A 21,985-nucleotide genomic window follows, 5' to 3' on the forward strand; every position below is an offset into this window, starting at 1 on the left:
TGCTTTGCGTACATTCAGCTTATATTTGTCGGCTGATTCAAGTCTATACTGGCACACACATATAGCGATTTCATCATCACTTGCGTTTGTAAATTGTCATTGGTTTGGGGTGTGTAATGTGGTCTTTATTGCTTGGAAACACCCAGCCTTCTAGCAAAACAAAAGGTACCTCATATTTGAGACTGGCTTTTGTTTGTTAGGACTGCAATGCATCCTAGTGTGTTTCTTCCTGAAGGGGTCCCCCATAGTAGGCAGTACTGTATTATTCAGCTTACGAAATCAAGATTCATGTGCTGAACTACGTTAGAGTGTGTATTTTGCCTCAAAAAGATTGTCAGTGGTGTAAAAAAAAGTTGAAGTAGGCGAACAATCATCACGTAGTTAAGGAATATTAGTTAGTTTGCTGACATATCCCAAAAAGTGGAAATATTCAGCGCTTTCCATCTACTAACTGCTAGTTTGATTTGACGCTGATACGCAACTGCATCCTACGGAAATAAGTAGGATTTCATGCGGTCAGTCATGCGCGACATCAAGCATTCGCAAACTATCCGAATGTGAACAAAGGTTGCAAAGCTGATCAAGTGTCACCATCGTTCATGACAATGAGCATTTTATTGACGGGCCATCCCCACAGTGTTCCTCGGACCTCTACGATAACCCACGACCGGTCGTGTTCTTCTTGGGGCTCATCAGATAGGCGTACTTCCCGGATATCCATCAACCTTGTGTTCTAGTTTAATCTGAATTTTACGTAATTGGCTAAAAACTCCCGTTTGCAAACCAGTCGGGTTTAATGGCAGACTCAACTAAAACCCAGATTAATCTCTTGTTTATGGTATTCCTCAGCTTGTGTTCCGTTGATATTCAGTTGAGTCTCCCATAAAAAAGAAATCAGCCTTGAAAGGCTTTACATGGCGAATTGCGATAAATTCGGATTCAATTAGAACATTAAAGTTGGCGGGAAATCGGGATGTGCCTTTCCGACAAGCCAAAAAAGTAGGACGAAACCGGATGTGGGGATCAAAGTGTATCAGTAATCGTAAAGCAGTGTTCTGTCGATAAAGTCTACTGCGATATCTCGAATATCGTGCCAACGGAGATATAGGGTGGCCTTTGTAGCTGCACATTCAGTTGATTAGGTGTTGGTGGTTGTGGAATTTTCGGAATTCACGTGCACATCACCCTAGTTTGAATAGTCATTCTTCTATCCTGGTGCAGTCATTCTTATGAACCCATATCAATGAGAGTAAGGTCACGGAAGCTGTTTCGCTGTTATTAGATCTCACTATTAGAGAATAGTCTTGGCCGTGTCGGGGTTTTAACTCCGGTCATCTGACGTGCAAGGCAAGCGTGGTACCATTAGTTCAGCAGCGCACACCGGATGCCTCTGAGTGTTCACATCTGAACGGGCGAAGGTGTTCAAACCAGAGTACTGCGATCGGTCTTCGCTCTGCCTGGAACGATGTCCCAGTAACTGTCTTAGTTTCGATCAACTGATCTGCCTCACAAAACTTCCTAAGTGGTGCCACGGACGCTTTGAAATCCGGTGAACAATTTTTACTCATTGTTGATAGTTGCGGGATTCGTAGAATCCACGTTCACGCGACTCCTGTTTGAACAATTACACTCGTTTGAACACTCGTCCATTCACTAGTAGAATTTCGTAATCAAGAACCACAGTAAATCACCAAGACAGAGGCCACCTTATGAAGACGCTACCTCTCACGAAAGTCAAGAAAATTAATCCTTTGTCAATTCTCTTGCGGAAATCCTGTGCTCGGAGAGACCACTTCTTATCTTTTACATAATAGTCACGTTATCTGTCCTCATGAGAGCATTTAACTCTCAAATACACCACAACAACCACTGTATATCTAGCGATAGCACAAAAGGGCGACGTTTGTCAATCGTAGGCATCATCCCCTTTGGATAGACGAACGAATCAGCTGGCATCGGCTGGCTTTTTAATTGTTGACCATCGATCAATATTCCCTATTTCGGCTGTCACCGATGCATACTCAGTAAACTTTCTCGAGTAAATGAACTCCATTCCTTTTATCTAAGGCGTGCATCCGCTCCTTCTCCATATTCACATATCTATGTAAAGGTTTCCTTTAGGTAATGTTTATTTTGCCATTTAAAAAAAGCTAGAGCTTTCTGTACAGAAAGCCGCTGCCTGATACACTTCATCATTCTAATAGTGCAAGTAGTAAGAGAGGGAAACCAAACACTCACCAAACCGAATTATTATCCCACTATATCACATTTATATTGTGCTTAGGAAGATATTGATGTGATGTACACAGATGCATTGTCTAAACATCTACATTATATCATATATGATATCATAAACGAGAGATTCATTTGAGTCTGTCGTAAAACCAAATTGGTACACAGATGCATTGTCTAAACATCTACATTATATCATATATGATATCATAAACGAGAGATTCATTTGAGTCTGTCGTAAAAACCAAATTGATTTGCAAATAAGTGTGTTTCTCGAAAACAGTTCAATTTGGATTCAAGTAGAAAATAAGGTAGACGGAAACTCAGAGACTGCGCCTACCTGATGGGCCCCAAGAAGGGTGAAACCGGTCGTGTGTTGTCGAAGAGTTTTCAGCAATCTAATGAGTGGTTTCATTTATGAAAATATACTGCGACATCTCGAATATCGTGCCTGTGTGCAGCACATTCGGTTGTAGAATATCATAAACGAGAGATCCAGTCGAGTCCCTCGTGAAAACCGAATTGATTTTCAAATGAGTGTGTTTATTGTGACCATCTACTACTTTGGAAAAGCTGTTGAACTAAGCATTTGATGAGATCTCCGAAAGCTTTGACCTAGTGGATTTTAGGGAAGTCAGTTGATAAGCAGAATCCTCTCGCAACAGTAGCAACTGAAAAGGCGCAGACAATGTGGCATGAAGTATTTTGCAAAAAGTTAACTACAAGTGAGGAAAGGTGAGGAACCTGGCTAATACTGTGTCTTCAGCACTAAAGAAACTAGTTTGTTCAATCATGCAGGAGCCTCTTAGAAAAGTTTTGTTGCTGGCCTGCTGCTGGTGACTGTGATGGTCATGATAGAGAGAAGCAGGGACAATAGTGCAGACCAACAGTTCTGCTGAATAGTAACCTCTGTCAGGTTAAATTTGAGGCTTATCGCCGTCTTCGGTTAAATCTTCGTAGATTGCAAAGTACGCTGAATAAGACGGGACCAAAATTATATCAAAATCCGGGCGCGTTCTTCTTCGTTCAGGAACAACCGAACTGCAATTCACATGTACGGACAAGGCTGTAATCTCCGGAAAGACCAGATGAGAATACCAGCTATAGTAACTTACCCATGCAGATAATCCCTGTCAGCGGAACCCTTAATGCAAGGAGCGCCTGCATAATTAGGAAAATTTTATCCTCAACCAACTTCTACTTGGTTCTAGACAGGCTTCAATGCTGATGCTTTTTGCGCGAACATTCGGACTGTTCTTTTGTTAGACTTTGACTTGTAGTTCCGTCTGCCAACTTTAAAGGATGAAATTAAGCTTTGTACGAGGTTTGAGACATGGAGCCTCATGCTACCCTCACATTAGTCTCCAAATCAAAGCCACAAGTTCCCGAATTCATTTTCGAGGAAGTCATTTATCCAGCATTCTGGCTATGCTGGTCTAGGAAGCACAAAACACTAGTGACACAATGGCGTTACTAAATCCCGTGAGGATAATTTTGGTAACATCCTGTTCAAAAGCTTGCAAGCATTACAGGCGTAAAATCAAGTGATGTGGAACCATTAGCATTTAGGGAGCGAAATGCACCATTTAGGACGGACTATTACAGTTTTAAGACTCATTTGGATAACTGCTTTTCTCGACTCCTTTGACGCTTACTATTAAGAAAATGGAGCACAACAAGACAATTTGAGTTGAAGCAGATGAAGGGCAGACATTGAGTCGCAAACAAAAGAAACAGCATTTTCCGTTCATTCGCTTTCTTACTAGCTAGAAAAAAGACAAACGTATACCGCAAACAGAATGCTAATGGTGATCAGGATCGAAGATGTTCAAAGCTGTAAAAGCATGTCGCGTAGCAGATAGCACAAAGGTAGATTTGCAGGGGTGGTACTGATTCTATCATGGTTTCTACAGTGTCCATTGAGAAATCCGGTCACAACTCATGACTTCCGAGCGGAAAAATTTGAAAAAACAAGGCCAAATCACACGCAGTCGTTTTGCAGGATTGAGCGAAATCTTAAAAAGGGTGAGCGAAGGCGAGTTGTACGTACATGACAAATAAGAAAATTCGAAGCCCACCAAAAATGGTACCTGCAGCATAAGTGTTAACATCGTGGTTTCGAGGTTCTAAACGCGAGATGAATCATACGGAGGAAACAGACCATTAGCATTTTGAGACCGAGTGTGCTGGCGGGTATGCCAAATTCGACTTAGTTACTGCGTTCACCTTGTATCCTTTGTCGCATAGTTTGCCAAATCAAATTGGTCAGAAAAAAAAACAAATAATTCCGTTCTTAACGAAAAGGAGTAATTCCACTGTGCCGTGATCCTTTCTCGTTTACAGTCATTCCACCACACTCAATAACTGCTGTAATTACTGATAGAAAAATTATGCCCAATTTTTTGAAACTCGATCCATTTATCAACTTACTATCTACACCATTGAAATTTCATGAATTTTGTTTTATAAAACTTTTCTTTAAAAGGGCAAAACTATCCAATGGAGATGACTTGCTGGCCGGTTATCATTCGAGGGATTATGTTGGCCAAATTGCACTTCAATGGTTCTCACTATAGGTTAGTCAAACAGATATTTCCAACGCAGCCTTTGACATCTGCGAGCACTCCTGTGCGTTAGGTTCCATGGAAATTGGTTAAAACGTTAAGTGATTTACAAGCCATGGCACCTTAACTTTCACTGCTACTCATTGGTTAATTCTGGGGACCGGTATTTTGGTGAGTCCAACTCAAGTGCGTTGAACAACCGTCAGCAGGCAAGTTTACACCATATCACGCGCAAATCACTCAGGATTATGGACCGTTCAGCAATCGAAACTGGAATGGCTTTTTCGAAATGCTGTTTCTCAAGGATAGGGACCTGCAAAGCAAAGTTCCATGGCCAATCAAGGAGGGTGATTCTTCTTAAATGTAGCTGTTTGGCTGCGAATACATGGGATGAAAGGCAGCTTCTAGGTTGAGGTTATGGTCTGTTGATCATCAGGTCATGTACCCACGAACAGTTGTGTATACTGCATGGGAAGTGATGTACCCACTGAATAATTAGTGGCGTTTCTTGTGTACTTAACACTGCGTCGGTTCTCTGTGTAATTCATAAATGTTAGATATTCACAATAAACTCACTGTCCACATTTGTTTGCATTCATGGTTTTGAGCTTCATTTTAATGAAGCCACAAGTCATTTCAAAATCAAGATTCAGTTCCCTTTGAAATAACATCTCTTATCATCTATTTTACAGAAAGTTTAAAAGCCCGTTTCTTGGCTGGGCTGCACGGACAGCTGTCTGAGTGAAAAGTTATGGGAAATGGAATTTTACGACTTATTTTGAGAACAGAAGTGAAAACAACCAAGTGGAAATTGTCGAAGATTCAGAAATGTGTTCTTCGGAAGAAATAACAAATAGCTTTGTTCCAAGTTTCTCTTTTGATTCAGATATAGTGGTACTCAGTAAGCCCAACGTTCTAGAAGGATCCACTCCGCAATTAGGACCACTTCACGCCGGTTTCATGAGTTTTGGCTTGAAACTACCTTTGCACCCACTAAAACACCCGTCACATGAATGTCTCTCAGTCTCCACTAACACAATGCTTAGTGCTTAACAGAACAAGTGGATAGCAGATGAATACCTTGAAACAGCTAACGACAACGTGCACAAATCCAAGAGATAAAGCGGCTGCTCTCAGGAGGAATAGCTTCGGCTTTACAGTGTCCCGTGTATGGTGAGGATAAACTAAACAATTAGTGGGTATTGACGGTACTATCCTAAATTTGCGTTGATTTTGCTAGTTCGTCCAGATTTCGAGTAGTTCGGAAGCGATCGATTCGTTTGCGTGAATTGCAAACTTGCGTTCAGGATTTTCACGTGGCTAGTAAGGTATTTATTGACTTTATGACCCTATCGATTATGGGCCTCATTGTATTCCCGAAGAGCAAATTTATTCTTAGTGTGAATAAGTCGCAAAAATTGTGCGAAGATGAAAGGAAGTTCCACAAAAATCTGAAAAAACATGCTTGCTGTAGGCTATCTTGGATTGCTTCCGAGGGGTTGCTCTGAGAGTGTTGCAGCACATGCTTTTCGAATATATGTTCAAACGGTTCTGTTGCAGATAATCCCATATCTCGGTGCTTGTTGAACTCACTGGAAAGCGAGTAAAAAAGCTATAGACGATTAACAGTCTTTACACTTTGTGGCTTAAAGTTGTCTGCTTCCATTCTTCTGCGTTTTTTCTAGCCAAAGCTTATAAACTGCTTGTTTCGTCATTTCATTATTACTTACGAACGTTGTTGTTCCCCAGTCACGCTCCCTGGTCTTATTTTGAGCCAGCTCATACTGTTACAGTCACCAATGTTTGTCGCACGCCAGTATTTGCACTCTGTGAATCGTGGATTTCAGGTAACTGTCAACTTTTGCAAAACTAAGATACTGCCTACCTTCTGCATATGCTTCGTACGGGCGAACGGAACTGCTTAAATGAAGAGAACTTCTCTTTCATTTCGTTGACGGTTTTATTGACTTGAGTGCAATGAACTGTTAGGATCGTTCAGTTTGTTTCTGGTTTACTGGGGCGTCTTTTGACAGAACGTCAGTATTTAATATTCATTCACAAAAGTGGTAGCTTAGAGTCAGTCGTGCTTTGTTTTCTCACCTAACTTAATTTTAATTGGGTTTTATTACTTTATTAACCTTATTGTGGTTGAAAGGTTTTTCGCTGAATTCAGTCCCCCGGTTATATTTGAATTACTGATCTCTTGGATTGTTGTAACCGTAGGGACCTCAAACTACCTAGTGACGCTCTCTATTTTCCAATTTTGCATGGACGGTTTCTATCCTAATTTGGCGTAATATAATTTCGCGAAAATTCAATGGGAATCTAATTTTAAAACCAGTCAATAGCAGTCAAATCGGTTATGAAAACAGTCGCTATTTTTGGTTATTGAATTGATTTGCTTTACAAAATTAACACTAATGGGCCAGTTTCTTTAGGAGCTGACCTGGTGTCGACAAAATTAGGATAGAAACCGTCCATGCAAAATTCGTCGCCTCAGCGTTTTATCCTGGGCAGTCAATAGGGTTCCAGATGATTTTTTTCTTCTCCTTCTAGTCATCTCGGAACTGGTTATCTTTGTAACACGTAAGCTGACCTCAGATAGCTCAGTTTAGATTTTTTTCTTTTGTCTGGTCTAGTGCAGAAATGGGGCCCGACTTGATCACACCATTAAACTCTCCCAATTTAAATTGCTCCACGCTCGTACAAAACTGTCAACCAGCCCATTGTTTGTGCACCTGTCGTCGTACACTACCTGTCGCTCATTTAGTGTCCCAACCCACGGATTCCCCTACAGATACCGTATCACTCAAGATAGTGTTGCGCAGAATGCATGACATCGGTGTACCAGTTGTTGGACTGCGTATGCACGCATATAACGTAAACACTTAGGCTCAGTGCAAAAGAGCTGCTCTGCCCACTTATTAGACAAATGGTCACAAAGAAGTTGAAGAAAAACTTCAGTATCCAACTTAAATGCCTGAATGTAAGAACTAAACCATGAGGTTGAAAAAACAAATATACATATACGCCTACTTCATCCAAGATAGTCACAATATGGAGAGACCTTTGCTCCCAGAACAGAATTTCTTTGGTTGCTCATCAGCTTATTTAGGAACAGTGGATAAACCACGCTTGGGCCAAGCCATGGTCCAATTTCTGTTGCACATTACAGTCAATATTCTCTCGTTAAATAGTTCAAGCTATGCATGCCAAATGTAGATTTATGAGACCATCTGTTCCCTGAGGCCACTCATTTGAAACATAGTAGGCGGTTCCACTTCGCTATGCACTCTCTTGATCTTCACTGATAATGGAATGATCAAATTTACCAAAGTCACAGTATATTTGCATCAGAAATACACTGGAAAACGTCAAACTTTACTGATTTCAGAATGCAACAAGTCTTACGGAGTTCGGTATATCATGAATGTTTTAGGTTCGTTGCCTATCAGACTGGTTGGAATACCACCCTAGACATTCATGTCATCAGTGAGGAACAGTTTTACTACATTCATCTTCCATCACCACCAGCAAACGTCACTCCGGGAATTTTCTGGAAGTTTGCTGCACCGGGAACTAAACAACAGCCTAGAATTCAGGTATCACGAAGACGCCTCGTTTTTTCCTTCAAGCTCAGTTCGCTGCACGATAGTATCATGACTGATGCAACATGATAATGTGTTCATGATAATGTGTTCCACAGGGAATCATATGCTTCACAAAAGAATTTGCTGAAATGTTTGAGCGAAAATGAGGTCTTATTCTTAATTTTAGAATAGGCGATCTACATGCCAACCATAGTCCGCTTCTCCGAAATATTAGACAAAATGCATAACCTAAATGATGTCGGTGAACACTGCTCACCCGTCTGTAGGAGTCATTTCACCCTAGCCGTGCAGTAATTTGGAACGGATGCTCTGAACGTTGTTTTATGACAATTCGACCCAAAAAGACAGAACCGGAAGAAGGCCCGAGTCAGACCATGCATATTCTTTCATTAGCGAGTTAGCACATGAGCAGTTGGCGTAGGGTAAGCTAGATTTACGTTCGTAGGTATCCTCGATTTGGTTACAGCCAAAAACCTGTAGAAACATTATGCGGTGATACTGTTCCATTACCTTTTCGTCAATTACAAATTGTATATTTTTTATTTCCGTTTATACCATTACACTTCATAGTGGAAGGAATACTGGAGGTTACAAAGTGCTGTGTAGCGTCCGACTGCTCCAAAGCTGCCTACGATTCTAGGCGGGTAAGATGGGTACCATCGACCTTGACCGGCCGGTTGAAGCGTGTAAAAAGCTAATCATAAAATTCTCATATCTTTGACCGACCACAACTCAGTTTACCCTTACTCTTTGACCTTCCATAACTGGTGGTCGTGTTTGTTCGAATGAAGACTATGGAAAAATTACGTTTGTTAAATTTCGTTTTCATACAGGTGTTGGAAAAATGTGCAAGTGCAATGCAAACTGCTAAGTGAGATGGGAAAAATGCCCCGATGTTTTAATTTAAAGCAGAATCATGCCTGTATTCCTCTCCTCATCGCTCAGAAAAACTGTAAGAGGAAGTTATTTGTCCTATCAGTTCGCTTTTATACAACAGTTGTCTATCCTGGCTCAGGATCTTGCTGGCCTCTAAATAGCTAGACCATAGAGTGTCTCTACCTTTATGGCTCACCATCAGATGACGCAGATATAATATCTAACCGATAACATTTGTGCAAGTATAACAGTTGCCATATAATCAATGGATTGTTAATGTGTCCCATTTCCTAAAGCATCACGCGGCAAATTTACAGTGGTATTCACCAAAACTAGATTATATGAGCCTTCAGGAAACAGATGACGTTTTCCCTTGTTGTAAATGTTCTTTTGTAATTAGACACCTTTCATATACTTCACTATAAATTGGAGCGTTAAGAGGACAATCCACAATAATATGAGCCACTGCTGTCATTTGGACGGGTGGATTAGTAGAAATTCGGTAGCCTGTGAGTGCTTTTTGAACAACGTTTGTCACAAAATGATGAAATACTTCAAGTTCAGGGGACCTAGCACGCCAAATAGTGATTGACACTGAGACATGGTGGGTTTTCGTGGCGGTTTCCAATTCCTTTTTTAGCTAAACCAACAAAAGGAAATACTGAAATCTGGTGAAATATTACAAAGTAACTTGCAAGAACTTGGTAATTGTCGGGCTACTTCCAGAAAGCGTTCTATGTTCCTAAGTACTGTGATTTAAAGTTATCGATCAGACTAATCTATTCTAAACGGATTACAATAATATTCAGTGGGTATGGCACCAGTGACAACCACATAATCTGTTTTGGTGCGATCGTTGTTTGATAACATCAAGCTGCCTAGGTTTTTTCCATTGAATGTGGACCAACCACCTTCTTTTGGATTCTGAATACTCTTTGGAAGGCTGCGAAGCTAGAAGAAAACAAAGAGAAAAGCTTTTAACCAAACTAAAGAGGGTACTAGATGTGTAGTGAATTTTCACCTGCCAGGCCAGGTGGCTGAGTAGGTAGGGTCCAGAACTAGAAGCTTAGTGACCCAGTTTGGTCCACAGTGAACAGCTTTAAATTATTTATCGACCACTTTATGATAGGCTCATGTAATTTTAAGAACGAAAGAACAAAAATACGGGTTAGAACCTATTTTTGACCAGCCGCTGACTTATCCGGGTGATCGGTTTATTTTTTGACGGTCAAATTTTGTTTGGGTGATGCTTTTTAGCCGCGTTGGCAGTTGGCTTGCAAGCCAATTGCCAAGCTCGGCGAACAGATCAATGGTAGAATAGTTTATTTCTACGCAGTTTGTTGGCCAGATTCTTTGAATACTCATTTTTCATGAATTCAGCTACAATTAGCCACTGAGTAATGGCAACCGTAAAAAAAGGGACTTTCCTGCATCGTTTGCGCCACATTCCACCCAACCTTTGTACTTACTGCACCACTCATGAGGTTTCTGAAAGTTCTTCGACAGCCCAAGAACGGTTTTGCTGCTCTTGGAGCTTATCAGGTAGGCGAAGTCCCGAGTTTTCATCAACCTTATGTTCTTCTTGAACCCAAATTGTGCGAAATTAGCGAAATACATTCATTTGCGAACCAATTTGGTTTTCCGGGAGACTCATCTGGAACCCAGCCGAATCTCTTGTTTATGATGTTTTTAAGCAAATGAATGTGCTGCGCCGAATCGCCTCATCTTTCACTTGATACGATCTCCAAGATATCACGACAGATGTATAGACGTAATACTTAATGAGCCTCAAGAAGAGTGAAACCAGTCACGGACTGTCGGCGAGTTTTCAGTAACCTTATGAGTAAAGTATTATGTTTATAGATGTGTTTCGATATCTCGAATATTGTACCAACTCAAACATGAGGCATCCGGGTGCAGTACATTCAGCTGCCTAAAGACATCATAAACGAAGGATTCGGCTGACTTCCAAGTGAGTGTCCACAAGACCAAAGTGGCTTGCAAATGGATGTCTTTCGCTAATCTACTGAATTTTCTCTACCATTGGGAGCTTTACATTGCTTAGAATCATTTTTGTCTTAACCTGATGCCGACCAAAAGTATTTTTCATTCTGGAAGTTATCATACGCTGCCAGAAATTTCACCGTGAAATATGGCATTTGGCCACGGCTTTGTTTTTTGGTTTGTACTGAACACCCGGTTTGTTGAACCGAAATGTTTACCGTCTGATATTCAGCTCAGTTTGTTGAGTTCACCATATCAGAGAAGATCTACAAAGATAGCGGGGTACAACAACAAGAGCTGCAAAATACTGTTACGTTTTATCACGAGCAATCACCCTTCAATCCATGGTGAACGTAAATCTAAATATTTTATTTACAGTGCTGAATAGCAACAATGTTAGTTGTTAAAATCATTACCAATTTCTTTTGGGTTATTTTAAGAAAACCAGCCCTACTTTGCTAGAAGTAGATAAATGGACGGTACTGTTATTACCCCAGCTATAATTGCAGCGTGATGGTTAGTGTTATACACAGAGTGTACTGTATGCCGGCACAAGCTGGAAAGACATACTTGTTTTTTAACACCTGTGGGCTTTAGCAAAGTATGCTTAGGGCGATTCTGGCCAGGCTACAATTTAATTCCGTACTTAAAATAATAACCAGTACAGTGTTGGACCTAAGAGTTAAAGCGAATGCCTCAAACGTTGTTTTAGGGAGGGATAGCTACAGGACTCGGCAAGCAAATACAAGTTTCCAGTTCTGCGTAGGTGCGTAACTGCGCCCAACCTGATACCCACGTCAGAAAGTTATAGAATAGCATTTAATTTCCAAAAGGGCGGCACCACCAGGGGGAAAATGTTTGGGCAAAAGACCAAGGCCGAGTGAGGAAGTAGATGACCTGAGGAGCTTGGAGTTTATATGTTTAGCCTTCGAGTAAAAAGTCTTTGCCTAAGTGGGCTTTTACCTTACGCACACTAAACAACTCATGGGTCTTTACCGTCGAAAATCGTGCTGAGATCAGTGCAAGCTTGCTATCTGTACTTGAGTTGTTAATTTTTATATGAAAACTTCATACTGGCTTTTGCAGTCACTTTTGACCCTTTCCTTGGAATTTAACATTTTTGCTGAACCCGAATACACCTAACTGTTGTCGTTTTCCTCAGACTGTCGTTTCATCTTTTATATGACAGACAGTTCTCCTTTGTCGTTGTCAAAGAACTACAGATTCGTTATTTTCTAATCACAGTGTCCAAATATCGGTTGGAAGTGTACTAGAGTCAACAGTTGCTAGTGGTCAGTGAATGCATAATTGAAGCACTTCTTAGTACCCACTGGGCAACCCAATTGGAAGTTTTCTTGGTCGGAATCTCACCATCTAATTTTAATAAGCCGATTATAAATAATGCAGTTGGCAACTGGCTGGCAACTGGTTGAAATTCTGCCTTCTGTGTACCCCAAGATCTGCAGGCTTTCGTCCTATACGTAGTGTTTTGGGTTTACTCTTTTTATATATTCAGCTTGCGGGGTCACAAAAGTAATTAACTGATTTGAATAGTACTGTCCAGAATTAGTTCCCCCTGATTTTCTTCAAGGGGGTACACTGAAATTTAGTTCAACGGACAATGTACTGATGCATCAGTTGAATGTGCATTTTAAGTGGTCGATATCCTGGGCTAGGTGAAGCGTTCTGATATATAACACACGATCGGAAGTATATTGCGGACCCACCCGCAAAATTTGAATTCCTGATGCAAACGAAATTTCTTTGCCTAAAATTCCGTAATTTTCTTCTTGGGTTCTAGAAAACAAAAACGAAAAAATTTTGTTCTGGAGTCAATAAGAGGCTCAAAGTTAGGGTCTCTCCATCATCGGAATAAATCAGCCAGACTCAGAGGACAAACTAGTATTTTTGCAGAATGTCACTCCTGAATTTGCAATATCAGCGTCTGAATAGTTCCAAGATGTTACTATTGCGGTGTTATCATCTGAGCAAACTCGTTTTGTGCAGCTCTCACCCAGTGTGATCATATGAATGCCATGTATTCAAAAGTCGTTATGAATTCTCGCAAGAGAAACACGTCTGGACCGAATTTCAGCCATACTTATGACATTTCTATGGCATTTGAAACATTTTTCCACAAAGGCGGGCGGAAGTGACACACAAAGGTGTGCAGTTTTTCATGCACTTCGCATCAGTGGTTAAAATGAATTCAGGTTTGGGGTGACTTTATGCCAAATCTCCCAGCTTTGACGGTAACCAACCACCTATTCCATGTGTGACGGACATGGAGTACCACACAAAAACAGTTTTTTTTCTGTCTGAGAAGTGTACTTAGCAGACAGTCACGAATCGCTCTATATCCTTCCAATATTGTCCCTGTCGGAGTAACTAGGTATTCTTTTCCGAATTCACAGTTGATTTACGGAAAAGATACCGTCATCTAAGAGTACAGCGCTGCAGAATCTAAGGGAAAGACTGGTGAAGCTCCCGGTTTTTCACTACCTGTTTGTGGCATAGTCAACATATAGATTGAATTCGCTTTGATATGTTGAGGCCTAAGGGAGCAAATTTGCAGCTCAGGGCCTGTGATGTGCGGAACTCTATCACAAGGTCTGTAGCTGATGAGTACGAGTACTGGGAGCTGCAATCTGTAGAGGAAAGATCTAGTGACGATTGTTCTTTCACACCTTCATCACTGAAGAGAGTTCCAAGGCATCCGATCACTCTGCTACTAGAATGCTTCATTACGGGCGATCACATGCATTCTAATTTAGCATGCGGCGTGTGAAATGTGTACACTTTTAGCCCTGTTGGCCATGTCTCCGTTCACTGTCGTCAAAAAGTGTTTATAATGTTGTAACGATGCACACATATCACTTTTCGTACTGTCCAGCAGGGTTTTGTTCCAGCTTTACTGCACCAAACGTACTTTGTAGATCCTCTATCCAGATATTTTTTCCATTGTATCATGCTAATGTGGGTCCATGTGTGAGGAATTCCTCCTGATCGGTAACATAAGGAACCTGCGTGGACACTTGCCAAAGCGAGAGGATTTGTTGTGGTCTTCTGGCTAATTAGGCCAGGCATCCACTGAGGAAGACGCTCTTGTAGCTGTCAGTCACTTTCAAACATTGGGGTCCAATAGGCATCTTACGCATGCTAATGGAAAATTTTCGACGGAAAGGTTGAAAGACCAACCAAATACTTCGACAAGCCTGGTGTCCACTTGTTGAATAAGCCGCCAGGTTTTGAGCCAATCTCCGCTTCCTGTCTGAGTGTCACACAAAAGGTGAGAACTTCTTGTAAGCAGCTGCAGCACCTCGCCCAAGAGTGTGACAGAAAACCCACGAACTTCTCACCACTATTTTGTGAAATCGCCAACAGATGATATACGCAAGGTTATATTGAAGAGACAAAATACAAAGGGGAAAACTCTGAGTGAACATGCACAAAGAGTTCACTGGCACGCAGTGTGTAAGTAAGCACATACAGGGAAATCCAAGAAAAGGTATGTTACTTATGAGTGGTCTTTGCGACCTCCTTTCGAAGGCACTAATATTTTGCTGGATACATATATTCTGATATTTTTGAGAAATAATGCAAAGGTGTTTGTTGAAAGTTCCAGACAATCTCAGAAGTCCGAATCACACCTGTCAATGAATCTCATTTTAGACCTGGACAAGGCTTGGTATTGGGTCTCTAGTTGTCACTGCTTCAGGCTTTTCTACGAACTACTTTGCTTTATATTTAGCGAACGTGGCCCCTACGAGCAGCAAATGTAAAACTCCTCAGGTTTTCTCCTTGGAGTCCTCAAAAGTATTTAGGAATCTGAAACGCAGCAATCACAAAACTGCTTTTTAGTTGCACTTCAAGCACTTTTGTTATGAATAACGCCCAGCGTCATAAACTGCGATGGCCCGGGTATATTCCATGCACATCAAGTCATCGTCGGCGGATACTGGTGTTGCCCTCCGTGCCTATTTTTCTCCCTTTTTATGGTGAGGTTTGAAATACAATTAGTAAATCTAACTTTGTGGCCGTAGGCAGTAAAGCACCAGCTCCAGCACCGGTGTACTCGAAACGGTACCGATGGATGAACCAGTCTTAGGCACTATTGGGGAACTCACGATGCGATAACTGGAAGAGAAGCTTCCTCGTGATATCGCTACAAAATTTTCGAGTCACACAGTCACCGGGGGAAAACGTGTTCGGCGACATCCCATTTACGGTGCAGTTGACAGGAAGCAACAAAATGACGTTCCCAGATTTTGAATCCCCGGTACAATACCTTGAATCGTGCGTACCATAGGCCATCTTGGACTTCAATAATTCAAGCGGCAATATTCACGATATACTCAGGTATCTACATACAGTGGACCGCAACTGCCTATGTTTGTGTGATCAGATGTACGTGAATATGTGGCCAACCAGTATATCACAGTATTTACATGGGCATACCAGAAAACTGAGAGCAAGGTGGTGACCAGCCAGTATAGGTTGTTTGTCTATTTCTATTGGGATTAGTGGCATTATTTAGGTTGGTGTTACGGCTATGCTAGTGGCTGGACAATCTAGCGCAGGACAAGCTGATGTGGGAAAATGTGGGCTGATGAGCGGGCGACATGAGAACAAATTCAGGCACGCAGGTTGCAACGGAACTACCAATGTGGCGGGAAAGACGATAGGTATAAGGGACCTGATGAATTGGACAGAAACAAGGGAAAAAAATAAGTGGCCTGCCTGCTTCTCCGTTAGATGTGCTCACTACTGAAGTGACAAAGGGGCGATCACAAACGTAAGGCAGACACAGTATCCGATAGTGAATTTTTCTGGAAATCGTCCAGATTCAAACGGACTTGTTTGAACTTTTTAGAAATGAATGGGGACGCACTAAAACAGAACAGAAATGAAGACAAATAAGAAGAATCCACCATATCAGATAATATAAAATAAGAGCAGTACAAAAGATTTACTGGGAACCCCCTTAAAATCAAACTCAGGCCTCAGTTCCAAAGCTGTCAGGATGCAGAAAAACGAAATTTCGTCACTACCAATCTGATTGGAGGTCGTTTACGGAATACCAATTGCATGCAAACCCGAAAGAAGCTGGTGTTTCATCTCATACGGACAGCTCAGTGTCACTCTAATCAAGGACTCAACGGTTACGTCCAAACGATCTAGCTCGGTCAACAAACCATCAGATAACGTGCAAGCAAATAAGGGGAAACTTACAGAAAACCAAAGTGAGGACCAGAGGCAGGAAAGAAAACATACATGCCTTAAAGATGCGGTTGCGAACGAAAGTATTTCTGTGAAGGGAATTGAAGGGAAACTGCCTAGCAGGGCATATGAAAACGAGCTTACTGGGACGAGGCGTGATTTAAAGTAACTTGTTCAAATTTGCGGGGCTGAGAAGCGGTAGCTCAGTTGAGACAAATTTTTTGTATACTTACTCATGCAAAACAGAGTGCGTGGGTATGGTGCTCGATGAGAAAATGCATCAACAAGAACGCTGAAATCTGCAGGAAAAAAGGAACCTGCTAAGCGCTCGACCTTGCACCAGGTGAGAACCAATTAAGGGAACGTTTGTAAATGAGCCAACTGAAGTAAAGGAATAAAACTTCTAAAAATAGAACTTTGCCTGGTTGGGCATTTACGTGAAGCCGAAAAAGACCACAATACAGCAGTCAAAAGAGCTATTCAGGCGAGACAAATTGAACATGGATTTTAGAGGCATGCTCAAGAGTCAGGTTACGCGAAACAATTCCAGAACCCATCGCTCACGTTATGTATTAGATATCCCCTGGCGACGATACTAAGCCTGGAATGAAATGCTCAGCCAACCGCCTTCTCAATTGGCAACGGGATGCTAAAAGCAGATTGAAATCTGGGTACCAAGGCAGTTTAAGTAAAGCGACGTTAACAGGGACTATGGTGTTTGACGTTCGATTTAAATTACGAAGAATCACGCAGAACATGAGGAGCATGTGTTAAATGGTACTTCCGGCCAGCGAAAGGTTAAAATTGGATGTAATGCATTGAGTAAACACGCGCAGGTGAGGAGTCATACACCGTGCCCATTGAACATCCAGCATGGTCATTTGTATAAAGCTTCAATGGTCAACGAATGGCTAGAACACAGAATTGGTCAAGTTCGTACGAATTCTGTTTTAGCGTAATGTGGTGTCTTCTCTAGGGATCCGTGGAGGGGATCGAAATTAGAGGGGCAAGGGCGCACGCGACAAATAACCACTAGGTAGTGATAAATGGTTGAGCAAGCCACTTTCCAGCAGGAAAAGGAATGAAATTACAATGTTACGAAAAAAATACTGGATTTTGAAGATGAATTAAATAAAAGCCGATAAAGTACGCCCATGGAATTTTCCGTGAATGAGTTTGGGAGGGCGGAACATTATCAGCGGGCTTAATTGAAATGCTACCGCCATAAAACTCAGATAAGGCAAACCAAAAAAATGGTAGGAAATAGAAAGGCAGTGAAAGATTTATGATATTATCAGGTTTTCAAGACGCTTCTGCTAAGTGTGCTGAGATTCTTCATGGATGGAATTGCTCATCTCATCGTTGGCCATTGTTTTCTATAACTGCGCTGGACAATCGACGCTCGACTGGTTCACAGAGCTATCTAGGGGGAACACGCGTAACCTAGTACAGTAATTTCAGCATCATTCTCGCAAATGATTTGGTCCACTACCAGAATTTTGACGTCATTTTTTTTCAAATTCCTAATTACAGTGGCATATTTGAGCACTGTATTAATACCATGATGATTTGGTATCAGATCAGGAACGACAAATACATAATCCATTCTCAGAATTTCATGACTCGGGTTCAAATAGCATTGTCCATCATTTTAAAACACAAGGTAAGAAAATGTGTGTCTCTTAGAAACCTTATCAGGGAGGCAAAGGATCTTACAGGACGATTGAAGCTATCAGACTAGACACCGTTCGTATTTAGTAGGTAGTGGGAACAGACAAATGTTACCAGAACGGAACTGTCAATTGTCTAAAATTTCGTCTTAACTACGGACTGATCGTTTCTGGTCAATCCTCACATTATGCTTATTTTTGTCGTCACCACACGTTCAGCCACCAAATTGCATCGTACTGAGTCCCCATTGATTTATCCTCGTTCCGCTCTCACGTGTGGCTCCTATTGTTCGTTGCATTTCGTTATTTTTCTGCTCGATCGTGCATAACTGCTGGTTCCTATTGGTTATTCGGTTGAAGGGAAAGTCTCAGCCAACTCATGACATTTTTTCCGATTTATATAAACCGCCGTACTTCGCGGCAAGAAAGACCTGTTCCTGTGCTCGACTTTGGCTTCTTCCTTACGCGAGTTGACGGGTTACCTCCGGTCGACACAACAACCTGGCGACGGATTGTGTGGACGAGATGGCAACTTCATTCGAACAAATGCAGCAACTCCTTCATATCCAGCAGAAACAGTTTGAAGAATCCCAGAAACAGCTGATTGAAATGCTCTCAAAAAATTGAACCTCAAATCCAAAACCATTGTGGGCAAGAATCAGTCATCAGTTGATGCCATTACTGCTTCCATATCCGAATTCGTTTTCGATGGTTTATCAGGAGTGACATTTGAATCGTGGTTCCAGAAGTATGAAGACATCTTCCGAGTAGAGTTGGCAAATCAAGATGATTCTTGGAAAGTTCGTCTCCTGCTGAGAAAACTCGGTGCAGTGGAACACGAACGATACTCCAATTTTGTGCTGCCGAAAAACCCACGCGAATTTTCGTTCGATGAAACTGTCCGGACCCTGACCCAAATTTTCGGAGAACAGGCATCTCTATTCAGCATCCGATATAATTGCCTGAAGCTCACAAAGTGTGACTCCCATGATTTCGTCACACATGCCGGGATAGTAAACAAGGAGTGTGAGCGTTTCAGGTTGGCTACCATGACACCAGACCAAATGAAAAGTCTCGTGTTCGTCTGCAGGCTACAATCGCATTCAGACGCAGACATTCGAACACGTATACTCCACAAACTGGAACAGGAGCCAAACTTGACGTTGCAAGCCATCACAGACGAGTGCCAAAGGCTGATACATTTGAAACACGATACTAGAATGATCGAGACACCCGGTCATCAGGAAGACCCGCAGGTTTGCAGAACGATGGTCAAACACACCAATTCTCACGATGTTGCTCGAAATCAGAAACCTCCAAACGCTTGTTCGCAGTGTGGTGAATGGCATTTTTCCCGTTTCCGTCCATTCAAGAGTCATCAGTACCAGAATTGCAAGAAAATCGGTCACAAAGAATCACACTGTCGACCCGATCGCAAACCCATACGAGTGCGTTCAACCCCCTCGTACAAACAGCACAGGCCCAACCGATTTCGAAGACCTTGGTCCAACACAAAGGCTATTCTGGCAGCCTTTCGAACTGATTTCAATTCGTGCAGAAAATACGTAGCGGTTACCGTGAACGACGTTTTATTGAAACTATAACTCAATACGGCGTCTGATATCACACTGGTATCTCGAAATACTTGGAACAAGCTGGGGCGTCCGATACTCAAACCAACCGAATTGGTGGCGCAGAACGCATCCGGTGACAGAATGGATCTTGACGGTGTAATGGAATGTGAAGTGGAATTCCGTGGTGCACGTTTCTCAGGAGCTTTGTTCGTATCATCCAATGCAGGAATTAACCTCATGGGTATGGATTGGATTGAAAATTTGGGGTTATTGGACATGCCACTGAACAAGGTGTGTACCCAATCCGAGGCCGATGTACGCCGGATTGCTGTGCCGACCTATGTTCTAGTAACTTCAGCGGAGCAACTTTGTTCAAGATACGCAGACATTTTCGATTCCGAACTTGGCTATTGCACAAAAATGCAAGCAAAATTGACGCTGTTACCAGATGCCAAACCAGTATTCCGACCTCGACGACCGGTCCCGTATGCATCCCAGACTTTGGTTGATGAGGAACTTGACCGACTACAACAAGCGAACGTGATTGAACGGATCAATTTCTCTCCATGGGCAACTCCAATCGTGGTGATCAAAAAGCCGAATGGTACTATCCGATTGTGTGCAGATTTTTCGACAGGATTGAACGCAGCGCACGAACCCCACGAATATCCACTGCCACTTCCAGAGGACGTTTTCGCAAGACTGAACGGTGGAAAATACTTTGCAACCTTGGACTTGGCAGAAGCATACCTACAACTCGAAGTTGATCCAGAATGTCGGAAACTTCTCACGATAAATACCCATTGTGGATTGTACCAGTACAATCGCCTGCCGTTCGGGGTGAAAACTGCGCCGGCAATCTTCCAACAATTCATGGATACGATGCTATCAGGAATCCTCGGTTCTGCCACCTATTTGGACGATATTATTGTGATGGGCAGTACAGAAACCGAGTTGCTCCACCGATTGGACGAAGTTATGAGCAAAATAAGGGATTATGGGTTACGACTCCGAGCTGAAAAATGCAAACTATTTATGAAATCGATCAAATTTCTGGGTTTCATAATCGATCAACATGGACGTAGACCGAACCCGGAGAACAATGAAGTAATTGTTCGACTACCGGCACCAACGGACATTACCACACTGAGATCGTTCCTTGGGATAATCAACCACTGCAGTGAATTTTTGCCGGAAATGCATCGACTACGGTACCCGTTAAATCAACTTTTGGCGAAAGATGTAGAGTGGATTTGGTCCAGAGAGTGTCAGCAGGCCTTCAACAAACTGAAATCACTACTGAAGTCCGATTTACTTCTAACGCATTACAACCCGAACTTGGACATAACCCTAGCGACCGATGCTTCCAGCTACGGGATTGGAGCTGTGATTTCGCATCGATTTCCGGATGGGTCAGAAAAGGCCGTGGCACATACTGCGCGAGCTCTGGCGACGACCGAAAGAAATTACAGTCAACTCGAAAAAGAAGCATTGGCCATAGTATTTTCGGTGCAAAAATTCCACAAAATGCTGTATGGTCGCCGATTTACACCCCTGACGGACCACAAACCGCTCTCGCCAATGTTCGGATCAAAGGAGGGAATTCCGATATATACAGCCAGTCGATTACAACGATGGGCCACGTTGCTGCTGGGGTACGATTTCCAAATGAAATACCTATCTACGGATTCCATTGGACAAGCCGATGCCCTATCCAGACTAATCGACACTGAAAAACGAGGATCTGAAGATACTATCATCGCTGCAGTGAAAACAGAACCAGACGTCAGTTACCTATTGCATGACGCAGTACGTTCCTTACCAGTCACCGCCAGGATGATTCAAAATGAGACAGCACACGACTATATCCTACAGGAAGTGATTAACTACGTTCGTAACGGTTGGCCAAAGAGATGCCCGAGGAAAGAACTATCACAGTTCTTCACTAGACGTGAATCATTATCAGAAATTGAAGCGTGCTTGCTCTTTGGTGAACGGATCGTTATTCCAGAAATGCTGCGCAAGTGTCCTGAAACAACTACACAAAAGACACCCCGAAATCAATCGAATGAAGGCGCTTGCTCGAAGTATTGTGTTCTGGCCAATGATGGACAGCCAGCTGGAAGAACTCGGCCGTTCCTGTTCGTATCGTGCATACGCATCAAAACGACCAATCAAGACAGAGCTCCAGACATGGCCAACACCCGATTTGCCTTGGTCGAGGGTTCATATTG

General features: G+C 42.3%; 1 protein-coding gene across 1 annotated transcript; it reads left to right on the forward strand.

Annotated features, from left to right (window-relative positions):
- Positions 1 to 4,731: 4,731 nt before the first annotated feature.
- On the forward strand, positions 4,732 to 19,781 carry T265_11641 (hypothetical protein; the record flags this gene model as incomplete). Its single annotated transcript, XM_009178349.1, has 3 exons — positions 4,732 to 4,808; positions 8,236 to 8,398; positions 18,840 to 19,781. The coding sequence occupies 3 exons, from the start codon at positions 4,732 to 4,734 to the stop codon at positions 19,779 to 19,781; spliced, it is 1,182 nt and encodes a 393-aa protein (XP_009176613.1).
- Positions 19,782 to 21,985: the final 2,204 nt, after the last annotated feature.

Source organism: Opisthorchis viverrini (assembly GCF_000715545.1).
Source record: "Opisthorchis viverrini unplaced genomic scaffold opera_v5_537, whole genome shotgun sequence".
NCBI lineage: Eukaryota > Metazoa > Platyhelminthes > Trematoda > Opisthorchiida > Opisthorchiidae > Opisthorchis > Opisthorchis viverrini.